Raw genomic sequence first — 16,190 nt, 5'->3', positions numbered from 1 at the left:
GAAAAAGAGCTATTAAAGTATCACAAAATTGCGCAAAAAAGATATTTTAACTCGCACGGTCAAATGAACTTTGAGTGTTTGTTTTTTTATTATTATTACTTCATGATCTCGCCAGGAAGGCAGACAAAACAATCGGGTCAGTCAGTCATAAATGTGTTTAAGTTAGATGTCGAAGAAAAGTGCAAAATAATTTCTAATAATAAACGGGGCACTCATTGCGACCAGGACGTCGCCGCGTGGTGACAGTGACGCAGCGCGTTTTCCTTCATTTATCAGACACACCGAGTTCGTGGAATTTCCTAGGCTGCATCGGGACCCTCACGCGCGTCTGTCACTTGTCAGAGAGGTGGCTATTAAGAATCATTAAGAAACCTGCGCACTGCTGCCTGTATATCTTGCCAACGTGAGCTGTCGTCAACACAATCAAGTGTAACTTTTGTCGATAACACTGGGGAAAGCTTTAAGCAGTGGCGCTCACTCACCGAAAGGAAAGAAAAAGGGAGCGGCGCATGTATATTATCAAAGACTGCGTTCTGTGTTGTTTTAATCTTGACATAAACTATTATCAGCGCAATCACTGAATTGTCTGTGTAGTTTATCGACGTGCACACAACACGACAGAAAGGCAAGTCAAGAGTTACATTGGCAGTTCTAGCGTTATCGAACTAGTTGCAGAAAGTAAAGAAAAAAGCCTGGGCATCGGTGTAAAAGTAATCGTGCTTAGCATTGCAAGCATTTCCCAACTCTTTTGGTAAGAAAACGGATACAGAGAGCTCACAGCGGAGGAAAAATTCATTACATTCTCTTTGGCACCTTGAGCGTGCTTTAGTTAGCTATCTCGACGTAGTCCACACCTGGTGAACCCTTCTGCAGAGGAGGGTGAAAGTGGAACTTCTTCCGAACTGAACTACAACCAGTGGCCTTGTTGCTGATGTTAGTGTAGAACTGTTTAAGCTTCTTAGGAACTCCGCACAGACCAGGTGACCAAAACAAGACACATTATCTGGAAAACTGGATCTCAATGACCGGCGCACACATTCTGAAGATGCTGTTGACTGCATCTATTATTCTTGCGGTTCAGGTGGCAAAGACATCAGGTACGTTCCCGGACTGTAATGTTTGAGTAGAAATACTCTTGATTGCCTTTATTATTCTTGCGGCGCAGGTGGTGAGGGTATTTCGTTCCATTGTCCATATTCACTGAATGTAATACACTAGACATACTGTATGTATTTGAGTGTCAGATCTGACAGAGGTGGCACGTTAAAGTCTTTCACTCTAAAAGTACCGATACTTATTTCTGTCATGTTCATTTAAGTGTCGAAATTTGTCAACTGACACATATGATCTGGTGATGGATTTACGTAGACAAATGATAGAATGGTGATGGTTTGGTGCTTTTATAGAAAAAGGGCGAATTAATTTATTTGACCAAATCGAATTTGGCAATCGATTCCAATGTATGACCAGACTACCTCGTCCAAATTTTCCAATATCCTTCAGTCACATTAAAGTAAACGATACTGTTTAGAAAATTGAAACGTTTGCTACAGTATGTTTGATAGAAGAACATTTCTCTTTCCTTTTTTTGTGACATTGAAAAATCTCTATACATGCTTATAGTTCATTCGTTTGCATCCAGAAAAAATACTTAAATTGGCATATAAGTAATTTCTATCAGCAACCTCATTACTCAGTGGAAGTGTGTGTGAATTTGTAGGCGACGAGAAAAATGTGAAATCAATTTATATCAAAGAAGAGCCAATTCAACGATGCGTTTTTCGCTTTGTCATGGTTTATGTAAAGTTGCGCGTCAAATGCATTTTATCAGTTATGCAACTTGGGTGTGCTTTGTTTAAACTGAATTGAATACTCCAATTTGATATGGAATAAGTACAGCGGCCCCAATTCGAAATTTGTTTTCACATAAAAATGCCTTTGGGGGGCTTACGATAAGTAAACTTGAAAGTGAGGTGAGAATTATGTACACGTCAGTAATTATTAGGGAAAAAGTTGGAATTCGAATTCAAATAACTCTTCTCACAAACTGAACAGTGGTAGCACACAAGAACAAATTGTGCAGAAAAGAATTGCACTCGACCTTTCTACGGGCATTTTTGTGCAAAGCGATAGGATGGCAGGCGTGCATGTAACTTTAGGAACACTTTAGTTCTCTCCCATTTTCTCTTATTTGTTGAAATGAGTAATGACTATCAGACGAACAAGAGGAAATACATGATAGATTGAATTAATACGGGGTGCAGTTAGATAAGCCATCAGGGCAATAATCTCATTTCTTTACAGTTTGAAAAGTTAATCACAAGGTAGTCAATCTAAGATCTTATTATTATCTTCGTACGCTTCTTTAGATTCGACTTTGTTATCAGGTGGTCTGATGAGAGAACGCACTAAGCTAAGTTGTCGCGACTTGCCTGGAAATACAACCTACATGTAGAGTGCATTTTGATAGTTTGGCCTTTATTTAATGAGCCCCATGTCTTTTCACCACCATCCCTGTCTCTATCATTAGGCTTAAGCTCTTCCAGCGGTTTTTTTTTAGAATGCAGTATCGAAAATAGGAGTGAAAATAAGATTCTAAAAAGCTGCCATCTCAAGAAGACAAGCATCTATGATCAGTTACACAATAACGAATGATAAAACTATGACAGCTTGTAGATATTAAAACCTAAAACACCTAGGGGTGATTTTGTTCTAAGAATTATACGATTTCTGTGATTTAATGCTATTACAGTGGGTCACAGGACAGCGGTTATATCCACGCAATATTCACGTTATCGTGCTCCAGAGACGACCACCGGCCGGCCACAGTACGGCCACAGTGCGGCAACCGTCTGATATCACGGGCTTCTAAAAATGCATACAAAATTAAAGTATCAGCGATACAATTATTTTGTAACAGACTACTAGCTTACCCTGTGGTCAGACAGTACTGTACGGCCACTGCTCGGCCACGGGGTCTGAACCTATGTGCTCTGCAAGGATTCTTTCATCGCAGACACAATAAGAACCAATTTGAACATGTACAATTGAATTATTCAGCTTTTACGCACTTTCATGCCGACTGCTTGACCATTGAACCTCAGAAAATTCTGTTTTGAATTAAACCTTTTATAAAACAGAGTGTTTTGGCACTGTGTTTCACGGAGACGCGTTGTATACATATTGTTTTAAAATGCATCGCATGTAATATTATTTTTGAAAGTGAAGCTATAATCATATTAGTTGCGGAGACAATCGGCATTTTCAAGGCCAACAGTTTTAAATGAGTTCGCCAGAAAACCTAAAAAAAAAAAAAAAAAAAAAAAAATATATATATATATATATATATATATATATATATATATATAAATATATATATATATATATATAAGCCGTCAATTAAAGGTAATATCAAGGTCCGCTTTCTCAGTTTTTAAGTTAACGCACGGTGGGAGCCAGCTCCCCGAATTGTTGCCAATCTTTCATAGACCGCTGTGGGGTCAACTTGGTGAGGTCAGCGTCCCTGTTGTATGGCAGCCGACTGTCAGCAATCTTAGCCAAGATAAAAAATTAATTTTTTTCACACGCCCCTGGAAAATCAGCAACTGATGTGTGTGGTATTAAGAATACATTGATAACAACATTTATAACAACGCTTATAACATTCCTCATGCAGTAACACTATTTTTTTGCCTTAAACAATAAATGAAATTAATACCAAGACATGGTTTTAGGGGGAAATGGTGGCCGTAGCAATAGTCCGAAGGTTCAATAGTCCGAAGGTTCATTGGTCCGAATGTGCGCTATAGAACCTTCGGACCAATGAACCCTTGATTAAAAAAACCGATGAAAGAGTTACCATTTTTCGGACCAATGAACCTTCGGACCAATGAACCTTCGGACTATCGAGACGCCCCCTATTTGATCACAATGAATGCATAGATCTGTTAACTTTACATTAATAACAGCTGGTTCAAATGTCCAAAAAAATCTAGGCTAACGTTCTACTTATATATTAACAGTTTTATATATTGTTAAGAAATTAAAAACGCACCTATAAAGATCAGATAAAACAAGGTATAAAACGCTCGAGATTTCGGTTTATGTGCATTCGTCAGGGACTAAGAAAAATGATGAAACTGTACATGTATGTCATTTAATATCATGTCTTACTTGAACTTAAAACAAATAATGAAGCGCTTATTTTTTCTGATCTTTAAAAATTAGAAAGAAAATGAAAATGTTGAATTTTCAACATTTCATCATTGGGACCAAAATATACTTTGAATATTTCTAACATACCCAGCTTTCATAATTACGTCGGCCATATGAGTAATAAGTGAGTGAATAAAGGGTTGCCTGTACACTTTTTATAAGGAAGCATATGGGAGGTCAAATTCCAATCTCGACTATAAAATGCTCTAAAAATTAACTGATTAAAATATTCATTTTTGGCCTTGAAATACCGGTATATTAGTTTTAAGAAGGCAAAATCTGAGAGGATCGTGTTCTAATGTCATTGTGTTATTTTTCCGATTCTTACAGAGACTGGTACTTAACAAAGGTCATTACTTCGCCTCTCTACTAATAAAAACAGAAGCAAACCTTTCAAGAAAGTTTCTGGCAACAGATTGTAGTAGTTATTGTTGCGATAAATTAGATCAGCCTGAAATTGATATCAGTTTTCACCCCAAAAAAAACGCTTCTGTTGCGTCATCAGTATGAGTACGCAAATTCTCCCCGATATGTTGGGCAGCATTAGCTTATTACATGACGATGTTTATTTCCGCGGATACGGAAATACATCGTAACGTATCGATCTCCCTTAAAGAGTGAAGCCCCCACCCCATCCAGGCCACGCAGGTCAAGAGACGGTCATCATGTCTAGCCAGACTATATCTGAATCTCCTCCAGTAAAAAACGGCGGCAAAAATGCATTCGACTCTGGTGTGATGCATAATAATAATAATAATAATAATTATTATTATTATTATAAATGTACGCACTGGCAATGGACAGGTATTTCTAATCTTTTCGAAAAAAGATTAACAAACAGCGGTGGTCGTATTTCATGTGTTGGTAATTAATTGAATTAATTAAACAATATCAGTAATTAATAAGAACTCCCATTTACATGTTTCATTTTCTCAATAACGACAAATTCCACGTACCATCCATTTCAAATCCTAACGTTTGTAAATGCTCTTCTTAGAAATAGGTTTTTGTAAGATTTGAACCCACTGGCAGTTTAGGATCTGACACTGAGGGCTTACATTACGGTACAGTATATGCGGAAGTTCTACAGAAGTCAGGTCTGGCCTAGTTTACCATAGAAATCATTTATCAAAGTATAAAAGAAAAATCCAACAGTTCAGATATCGTTTGAAGGTATACTGTCCGCGTTTGAAAATGACCCATACTCGTACGTATGTTCTATTTCCACCTATCCTGTGAATCTACCTATTACCTCTCTCAATTGAGACCTTAAAATGATGCAACTCAAGAAATAAAAGTGTTTGATGTCGATATTTCCCTCTGAACTGTACTAGAAGACATGACACTGTAAGTGCCTAATAAGTAATTCAGAGCTAAATCATTTAATTGGAAAGAGTATAAAACATCGCCATTAAGTGCAGGGACGGATTGAGCAATGGCTCTTAAATAAAAAATGCTCTCTATTTCGAGGCAAAATCGAATTGGCGGGAAAATTCAGGATTGGATGCTTAAAGTGGTGGAATAATTAACTTGTCCTGAGATGGCCTGAACAGTCCTCCAGGTTATTGTTATGGCAACGCTACTGTAGGATCTGGACAATATTAAGGGGTAACTGTGGTTGACCAAATATACTGTCTGTACTGTATGTGCAGCTTCATATTTGTAACAACATGAGCATTAGAAACAAATCCCATTGCGCTGCAATGCACGATAATTGTGGTTACCTTCACTCACATTCAGGGAGTGTAAAGTTCAAAACATTTCATTCATTTCATATATAATTTTTAGTGTGATAATACAACTTCATCATTAAACAAATTATTTTATAACAAATTCCTTTTTCATTGAGTACAAGTAGAGAAAGTATTATTAAATATCTGATCAAAGTATAACCACCTATTCTCCAGGTAAAGGTGGGATAAACAGATGAACAGGTAAACATATTTTTAAAATTATATTTTTAGTGAGGTGGGAAGTGGGTAGGTGGATAGTAGTCAAACAATTAAAAGTGACAGATAATCAAAGGTATACCTGTATAAGTGAGAGAATCTGTTTACCCCACCTCTCCCTAGAGATGCACCTTGATTCAAGGCTTACTTAATCAAAGGGGGGGGGGAATTAAGCAATTAAAAGTAACACTTAATTCATCAAAGGGTTACCTGGATGTGTGAGATCATTTGCTAACCACACTTTACCTGGAGATATACTTTGATTAGATTTTTATTAAAAATTGCTGTACTTCTATTTCTGAATTTTTCTATACTTGTGCTCCATGAAAATAATTTGTTTAATGGAATTAATATTCTCTGTCTTCGAGTTGCATCATCACACTTAGAAATATTCATACAATAGATGAAAAGATTTGAGCTTCATACTTTTTTACTCTATATTTGTATATAAATATATATTCTTCGGGGGGGGGGGGGGGGTCGTCCGGAGGGGGGGGGGGGGGATTGTCCTGGGGGGGATTGTTCGGGGAGGAATTGTCCGGGGGGGGGGATTTTCCGATTGTCCTGATACCTTTAACAAGGCCTATGATCTACGAATATTGTATTTAATGTGATGGTAGTATTCCCCTTGGGGACAATTGTCCAGGGATAACTGTCCAATCATGATCAATACGAGTAGCTTGTTCTAATTTTTTCTTTAACCCCATACAATACTCATATATCTCTAGTGAGGGAATATTTACTTCGACCCCCTTGAGTTGAAACATGCATGTACCATCGTAATAAAGTGTTGATCAGACGCGACGAGAGACAAACGAAACATAAACCCTTTACTGGTAGGAAAGCAACTGCATTTCTTATTTAACCAAGAGCAAGTTAATTGACATGACAAAATCGTCATGTAATTTCTGGAAATTCAATTTTCTGAGATGGCCACAGGAGCGATGACAGATCTTGAAATGTCGAAAAAAAGTGGTAAAAATGAGTAGTTGCAGTTTCTAGTGTGGCAGTTTCGTCTACCATGCACCGTCATTTCTCATCTACCTGATCTTGTGGTGAACAGAGAAGTATATATATAAATTACTACGAAGACAGTTACAAGTTCAAAAACGTTTGTTTTTATGAACCTGTTAAAGGTACACTCCATGGGCTTCAAAACGCCACAAATGCTTATTTTTACCATCCACAGATTATTACAAAACCTTACACGAAAACCACACAGCGATTTAACCCTTAAATATTTTTCTGGAGCCTCCCTGATATTGCCACTGGAACTTAGGAAGATGGTTGCTGGCTATAATGACTGGCCGTCATTGTAAACTAAATCGATCTTTATTAATTCAATTAAAGGTCGAATCCAAGTGCAGATAGGAATAGATAAACGATTCGTGAGTACGAGAAAATTACTTACTTCCCCAGGCAAATCCATTTTGGCGGGTAAATCCCATAGAGTTGCCCTTTATACCTATCGCAATATAAAACAAACTACAATTGTAGTTTACCCTGTTTTAACATTTCATTAAAATGAGAGAGAGAGAGAAAGGGGTTGTAAGAAGTTTACAATAAAGATTTTCACTAACGGGTCTAGATACGAAATGGTTGCGGGTGCTTATTTGCTTCGAGGACGCTTTGAAGATATGGTGTAATTTGAGATATTTCACAAACCGTTCGTCTCTATTTTATTCCCCAATTCTCATTTTTTTTCGAAAAATGGATTACCTTCCTCCCTGTTTCTGCCTGTGGTATTTACTCTGAATATTATACAGAACTAATGTGCACGAGCACCACCTAAAAAAATCCTGACCTGGACTGTTTGTTTTCATACCAACGAGTCCAGATGAACTTTGTTTTGGTACAACACGCGACACATGCAGCACTAGTACTACAGCTCAATATGTGCGTGTGACTGCAACTTGTGTGTGTGTGTGTGTATTAACAATCGTCCGTGCACGCACATGGCACATGTCCGTTTACATGTACATATTAGATTTGCGTGTTATGTATATGTGTGTGTGTATTTCTGTGGCTGTGTGTGCATGCTCATGTATTCATGCCAGAGGCATGGGTTGTTTTGGCCCTGCTGTTGGCTTCAACACAGTACAATATTGTTTAATTTGTGTGTCTAGTGATCTTAGCAAAAACCAGAGACCACACGTGCAAGAGAAAACTGAAATGGATTCTTTTAACGAAACTACTAGTCTTAACTTTTTAAGAAAACGTATAATTTCATAACACCGTTAAAAGCAGTACAAAGAACATACAAACGAATAAGGTTTTTACACCGCACATATTGGCGTCACATGTAATGCTTAAAAGCCACTGGGCAAGAAAACACTCTTCACTGGGATTGATCAACGCAATGGACATACACATGCACAAATAAATTGATACGCACACATACACAAACAAACACATGCACTTGTCACTCCCTTGAACGACCAAACTAAGTTTTTATCGACTGAGCCATTTGCCTGCCATACCCTGTGTAACGCGTACATGTACTGTGTAAGGATAGATATCCCGAAGTAAAGATTATTCCAAAATATCAACAGATACACACTGCTGCGCTTTTCCCCCTTTTTAAAGAAAATGCCTCCATTCTGTCCAATGCATTGATTTAAGAGCTTTTCGTGTCCAAATACACGTTGTTGGAAAGATCTAAGCGTGTTTATAGTGAAAGCTAATGTTTCATTGTTTTACTTTAAAAATGAGGTGACAACAGATGTGACCAGAACCGTGAACGCGTGAGGTCAAAGAGTACAACAATTGAAATAAAAAAATTTAACAAATTTTTACCAGTTTAGGATCGATGTTAACACATTTATCAGTATTTAAGTACAAAGTGCATGTTATGATATTTCGCACCGATCGCACACATCGTAAAACTACCGACGTCTACTTATAACGATATAATACAATTAAATGCGAAATACCGTAGAGCCGTCTTAAAAGTTGACTTGGCATTCTGCAATCAAGTGTCTTTTAAACGGTACAAGATGAAGTGACTCTTTACATTTCACAGTATATATTTTACATTATTTGCTACTAGATAAAGGCACGGCTGTCATGCACGGTGATAAAAATCTTGTAATGACAAAAATGTACAGCCACATTATTTCTTTTAAAATATTGAGTATTCTGTAGTATAAAAACCTCTTATAGTCATCTTGCACATGCATATAATCTGTCTTGTACACAAGAAAAAAATGAGAACGACCATTGTTAGACTTTGAGGCATCAAATTCGTGTGGCAATGATTTGGAATATTTTCAATGAAAGAGAAGTTTTAGAAAGCAGAAGGCAATATAGTTTTGCCTTTGTAGTGTTGCTTGCGTGCTGTGGGGCATTTCAAAGACACGAACACTGAAAGCTCCAAGTGATCGCTTTCATATACTTGTATAGAACAACAGAAAAAATACACATTTTTCTTTATGTAGTGGTAAGTGTCTTATGATTTCATAGTTTCTTATTTTCTTGTTAATAATTTTGTACTATTTCATCGTTTTGACGCACCTTCTTCCATATTTTTTTTTCATTTTCATTTAAAATTGAAATAGACGAAAACTGCATATTCGGACATATCGATCAAAGAACAGGACTGGAGGGCTCTTGTGTTCAATTTGTTGCAGCTGACAATTGTTTTACACGGGTCGCAGATACGCACTTTGCCATAGTGGCACTTTTATTGTTTCATAAAACAATTAGGTGCCAAAGATCAACATGATATTGTAAACTTAAAAATGTTATTTCAGAAGTCTATTTTTAAGGGTTAGGTTTCAAGAACTTCAAATGTTTGTCCAAATTGTTGTGGCGGGCAGACAGGCAGGTCTTGAAGGGTCATTGCGATTATTCTGATTGCGGTGTGCACTGTAAATTTACGATGAGCTTTTGACAAAATAAACTGTTAGTTTGTATTATTGTGTGGATCAAATATGATTTTATTTTGTAAGAAGAAAAAAAAAAGAAGTGGCCTATTCAATCCAATCTCCACTCTTCGGAAATACTTCCTCAGGGAATGGTGTTACATGCATCCATGTACCTGTAGTAGCATCCTCTACGTGCATAAATACTGGGTATAAATACTGGGTATAACTTTTACTGGGTTTCCTCTTACTTTTCATCTTTTTTCCAAGGGAATATAGTAGTATTTTTTAATTTGGGGTCCCATCTGTGTGCCCGACCGTGGTATGTAAACAATTCCTCTGCTCTTCCAAAACATCTGCCACACACGCCATGCCGGGGAGTGGGCCTGGGCTATATATCACACGAACAACAGCACGCACACGTGGGAGGTCTGGACAATTAGAAAATAAATAAATGCAGATGTTTATGATTGATTTTGATACATAGAACGGTACTGATGACATGAAGCCATAATAGAATTCCCAGAAAATTATTTTCATGGCCGACAGACATGCAAGTCAAATAAGTCGAATCGCTTGACGAAAAAAAAAAAAAAATAAAAATAAATAAAAAATAAAAGTAAATAAAAAAGTGTTGTTGCACGCTGAATGCAATCATCAGCGAGGGTATTTTCTAGGAAGTTTAAATCAAGTTTCAACAGACTAAAATAAACATTTGCTTACATTTGAGTTTCTTGTTATATTTGAAAGTGTTAAATCGCCAGGCAGACGCGATATAAATTTTGCCACACTAGAAACACATGTCATCACGTACCGCATGCGTTCCCACTAGGACAGGCAGTGCGGCATTCGTTCACCAAAACTATCTGCCATTTCGTACATTGGCCGTAATAAATAATTTGACACGTGTACCTTATGGGCCCGTGGTTACAGACATCTTTCATTTTAAGTAGCAGAGAGCCATAAGTCATCCTAGGCATCACCAAACACAAATATGTTCATGTTTTGACGCTATCATAAGTCACAGCGTAAAGAGGTTCAGATTGTACAAGATGATCCAGGGGAAATGCCTTGTCACGTTGGATCGTTTGTAGCCGACTGTAGTCACACCAGGCTGTGTGTCAGTAGACAGTGGCACCGTCAGATTATATTAGCTTACACTCAGGTTTTGACTTGTTTACATTTATTACGTATTGTCTTTTAAATATCACGCTATGACACATCTTCTATTAATATCCACAGATGTTTTTGTTTAAATGCTTCCAATATTTCTGTGTAACTTGTGCTTGTTACCTGCTTGTTTTGTAACTAGTCTATCTGTAATACGTATCCGTATTCGTCACAAGGGATGAATAATCCTGAGACAGAAATCCCTAGAATCCCCATGCCCACCGATATTTTTGCTTTGAATAACTTTATAATAAAAAAATGTCTAAGTCATCCTTTAATTGAAATTTGGGTGTAAAGAATTATCACATTTCACATGAGAACTGTTTAACTTCTGGTTTTAAATTGCTACAAAATAAAATCCATTGAAGCTAGCCTGATCCATTTCATCTACGTGCTTCGCCAATGACTGAGTAACAGTTATTTAACAAGTATTTTCGATTTAACTTATTTTTTCTCTACTGTTCGAATACGTTTACTTAATCATTTTCCTAATGTCAGTCACCATATCAAGTTTTGCCACCCCTGTGCACTGAAATGCCCCTTATAACTATAGCATATGCGCTTTTCCTGAATCCCACCAGCAATAACAGCTGATCAGCTTATTTTGTATTAAGTTATAAAACGAGATGTGGAATTCGTCTCATGTAAGTCAACTATCAAGATCAACCAATTGTATTCAGATACACGTGTAATACTTTTTTAATTCTTTTTTTTCATGTCAAAGGAACCTACAATTTAATTTCCATTTCAGATGGTAATATTAACTACTTTTAGAGTACACCATACAAAAATATCTTAAATGCTATTGCAAATCCCAACTTTTGTCATTTGTTCCAGGCGTGCCGACCAATGCGGGAACAGAGTTTATCATAGGGTTCACAGAAAATGTTCCATGGGGTCCATATAGACCACGCCTTCTAATCGTGACGGATGCAGTAGTGCCAGTGGCTGTGACTATCTCGTCTCCATTATTTCCAAATCATACATTCCCCTCTACTACTAGATCAGTTCGGTACAATGATACTCTAACCGTGGACATTCCATTAGATCTAGCAATGAAAGGGACTGCACTGGAAAATAAAGGGATACTTATCACTGCCACTGAGAACATTTGCGTGTTTGGAGTTAATAGACAGCGATATAGTAACGACGGCTTTATAGCTATACCAACGTCATCGCTGTCAGTTGACTACTATGCAGTAAGTTCGGCGCCTGTGCTGGGAGACAGTCCCGCTTACTCCCAGATTGCCTTGGTGGCGACCTCTGATGCGACAGATGTGAACATTGAGTTAAATCCCCTGACCCCAAATCTAACCGTGGTTTACAACGGCTTCACCTATCGTAGCGGCGACATGATTCACGTAGTTCTGAATCGGTTTCAGACTTTTCAAGTACAGTCCAATGTGGACTTCACGGGAACTAAGATCTTGGCAAGCAGACCAATATTTGCGTTATCAGGGAACATGAAAACCTCTGTGGGCGGGGCTCCTAATGAAAACACTGGAGACCACCTTGTCGAAACCTTGCCTCCTGTGAACACCTGGGGGACAGCGTTCGTGCTGGTACCAACCAGTCGACCGGGAGAGAATATATATACAGTCATTGGTAAGTTAGCTTTCTTGTTTCTTTTATATATGTTATTTTGATTTTTAAATATTTAATCTTTAAAATATATTTAACACAGTGATGGTTTTATGTACCGTATAGTTAAAATAGTTAAAACGCCCTTCAGTTTAAAGTTTAATTTCTCCATTAAATGTCATTAAATATTTCATGGCATTGCCTCTGAAATTAATCAAACGGTTACACGGGAAAGTCTTTTTGAAATTCCTGAGGCTGGTTACCAAAACATAGTCCGCAAACGCAATGTTCAAATTTTGCGTGTCGGGGTGGCGTGGGTGATCTTTATTTTTAGACTTTGGTAGCCTTTTTCCAGATACTTGATATCATGTTGCACTGAGTAAACGTTTTCAACTTACATGGTTTGATATTTACTCCTCTGCTTATATACTTGTACTCTAAATACGTGCTCATATCATTGCAGGATCCCAGCACACCATCAACGTGACTCTTCAGTGTGGAGAGACAACGGAAACGCACAGCGTCAACACCAGGTATGTTAAACTGGTCACAGAGTCACATTCCCCCTGCTATGTTGAATCTGTTTTACCAGTCTCCGTGTATCAGTTTTCCCGATCAGTGCCCTTGGGTCGGCGCCGAGGGGATCCGTTTGCCGTCTATTTGCAGCCCACACAGCAGTTCCTGGAGAGATACTCATTCCCGACACCGAACCTGGGAGGATATAAGCATTATATTAACATTATATCTCGCAGAAATGAAACCAATGGCCTAAGACATGATTATAAGCCAATTGTAACAAACTGGACTAGAATGACACACGGATATTCCGTTACACAATTACAGGTATCTCCTGGAAGGCACGTGCTGAGTCACGAGACCCCTGGAGTAAAGTTCGGTGCATATGTCTACGGCAAAGCGTTTGGTGAGTCTTACGCCTTCCCTGCTGGCCTTGGGCTCTTAAACCGACGCTGTAGGAGAACAACGCCGAGATATAACGACGGAATTGACAACGATTGTGACGGTAGAATCGACGAGGAACTTTTCAATATAGAAGATGACGACGGAGATGGCCTCACAGACGAGGATTATGGAAGTGCCAGGCGCAATCGCCCCCTTCAACCCGAGAGGGCAGTGCCTTTCGAGAAGAAAATTACGCCTCAGGGGCAGTTGGGTGAATTCGGTGGCGTTGCTAAAACCCGTGCCTCAGACCACACTGTAACTTCAACCTCCTTTACGACAACTGAAAGATGCACGACCGCAGTGGAAGTTGAAAGAGCCAAAACGGAAAGCAGCACGTTTGCACATAATATGCTAACCGACACAACAACAGAGAGTGGAAATCCAACCAGTGTTACAGAGGCGGGAGGTGACGTGGAACATGTTACACGGAAAATACATGTAGTTAACCAGAATAATTCAGATGATATCTTGTCTCACGTAAGTACATGTACATATAAAATTTGTTTTTTCTATTCGAAAATATTAATCATGGTATTAAAGGATAATTTACATGACATACAATCCACAAATAGACGTCAAAGGTTGCTAGACCTAATTACATTAAATTATTTTATAGAATTGATGTTTTATTTTTGGCATGTTCAGTTTCAGTCATTTGCGTCTCAGAAAAGGGGAAAAATATGGACAGTTATTCTAATGTTATATGGTATTCTACTTCATATTTGCTTTTGGGTCCCTTTTGTGTAGTTCTTAAGTGAATTTTCTGAGTGCATTCATTAAGGGCCCTATGTTTAAATACAACAGTCTTGCGAGTCGACACTTGCATATTGATTTGAGTATAGGCTATTTTCTAATCCTCTGTGTTGGTGGCGTTTTCTGTAGCATTTATTGGAAATAATGTGCGTTCTGTACAAAAATTTTCTGGTAAATTTAATATATATTGATACGATACGATTCAACGATTCTATTTGTCCTGCTTTTCAGCCTGGTTTTTGCATGCATGTGTATACACTAAACCTTATTTCATTTTCCCCCTTCTAGAACTCCTCCACACTTGGAGAGCCATTACCTATACCGTATGACCTTCTTTTGGCAGCGGTAACACCACTTCTGCTGATAGCGTTGGGCTGCATTTTGATCATCTTGATATGCAGACGATTTCGTGGATCAAAGAAGCCTCCTACAGATCATCGCACTGCACATGCGCAAACGTCAGGTGACATTGTAAGCAGAGGTGACGTCCTTGTCACCAGGACAGCAGAGACACAGACCGAGGCTGCGGTTTTCGTGACATTTTCCCAAAACAATTGTCCTCAGTTGTATTCAGTGTTTGGGAACAAAGGGAATCCAAAAGTCCTCAATAAACAAAGCAGTTTAGTAAGCATTGAATTGTCAAGAAAATGCCAACCACATGCCTATAATTTTACCAAAGCAATAGAGACTTATAAAAAGAAGAGAGTGTTCGACAAGGAACCTAAAGCGTGCAGTAAGACTTCTCCGAAGTTGCTTCGTGTCAACCCTAATGTTTACATGACCAGTCAGGGTGGACGACTGGATTTTCCTGTCATAAAGCAAAATAGACCATTGGAGACTTCACGGGCTGTAAGAGTAACCGATATAGACTGGTAGCCTCGTGATTGCTGACGTTTTACAATAAATATTATTTCTATGTGAATGTTTAATTGCATCATTATAATATAGGCTGTGTTTGTGTGTGCGGTGCGTATGAGGAAGGGGAGAGACAGATGAAAAATGGACTCCACAGCAAATGTTTTGTTTTATTGGAATGCTAATTTTTAAAACTTGGTACAGGTTTTGGTCATGCATTAAGTCCAACAAGGTTGGTATCACATTTTTATGGTTTCACAATCATGGTATGATTCAAAATATGAAATCAAAATATTAAAGAAGATAATGCCAATTTTTCATTTTACCAAATTAAACCTCCTAGCTAATTTCATCCCAAACAATAATAAAGCTTGAAATTTACGGACTGAATGATGTAACAAATATCTGAAAAAGAAAAAAATGAGAAAACATGATGACAGTCATGCTAGTTTTTGTACATGGCCTTACATGACCTAAGTTTTTATTACTCAATTTAAAATCGACAGGTCCGTTGAATAAAATGCATATTTCATCTCTTCTTTCAGCTTAAATATTTTCAATATGTTCGAAATACCTACTAAGGAAATTTCAAATTTTATGATAAAATAATAAAGTATTATCATTAATATAATAATTTTCTTTAATATAATCTTATATCACATGTATTGACATTGAGTGAGTTTAAAAAATGAAATCATGACAAGATATTTCTTCAATTTTATATTTTTCAACTTATTCAAACAATGCTTTTTTCATTATTTATTTCTCTAATCCGTCATATCTCAATAAAAAAAGAAAAGAAAAGAAAAAAAGAAAAAGGAAAATTAACAAAACTTTTAATTTC

General features: G+C 37.6%; 1 protein-coding gene across 1 annotated transcript; it reads left to right on the top strand.

Moving 5' to 3' along the window:
- Positions 1-280: 280 nt before the first annotated feature.
- LOC106169566 (uncharacterized) lies at positions 281-15,882 on the top strand. The gene is made up of 4 exons (XM_013549056.3): positions 281-1,097; positions 12,035-12,802; positions 13,242-14,215; positions 14,780-15,882. The coding sequence occupies exons 1-4, from the start codon at positions 1,022-1,024 to the stop codon at positions 15,365-15,367; spliced, it is 2,406 nt and encodes an 801-aa protein (XP_013404510.2). The 5' UTR covers positions 281-1,021; the 3' UTR covers positions 15,368-15,882.
- The last annotated feature ends 308 nt before the right edge of the window (positions 15,883-16,190 follow it).

The sequence above is a fragment of the Lingula anatina genome, chromosome 7 (assembly GCF_051362555.1).
Source record: "Lingula anatina isolate TDL-2025a chromosome 7, LinAna3.0, whole genome shotgun sequence".
NCBI lineage: Eukaryota > Metazoa > Brachiopoda > Lingulata > Lingulida > Lingulidae > Lingula > Lingula anatina.
Note: the sequence above shows the minus strand (reverse complement) of the source record. Positions and strands in the feature narration are given on the sequence as shown.

What these genes read in the sequence shown, in the direction of transcription:
- LOC106169566 (XM_013549056.3), top strand. Translation starts at nt 1,022, where the DNA reads ATGACCGGCGCACACATTCTGAAGATGCTGTTGACTGCATCTATTATT. An exon ending in GAATATATATACAGTCATTG is followed by an intron (nt 12,803 to 13,241) that starts GTAAGTTAGCTT and finishes ATATCATTGCAG; the next exon opens with GATCCCAGCACACCATCAAC. An exon ending in CAGATGATATCTTGTCTCAC is followed by an intron (nt 14,216 to 14,779) that starts GTAAGTACATGT and finishes TCCCCCTTCTAG; the next exon opens with AACTCCTCCACACTTGGAGA.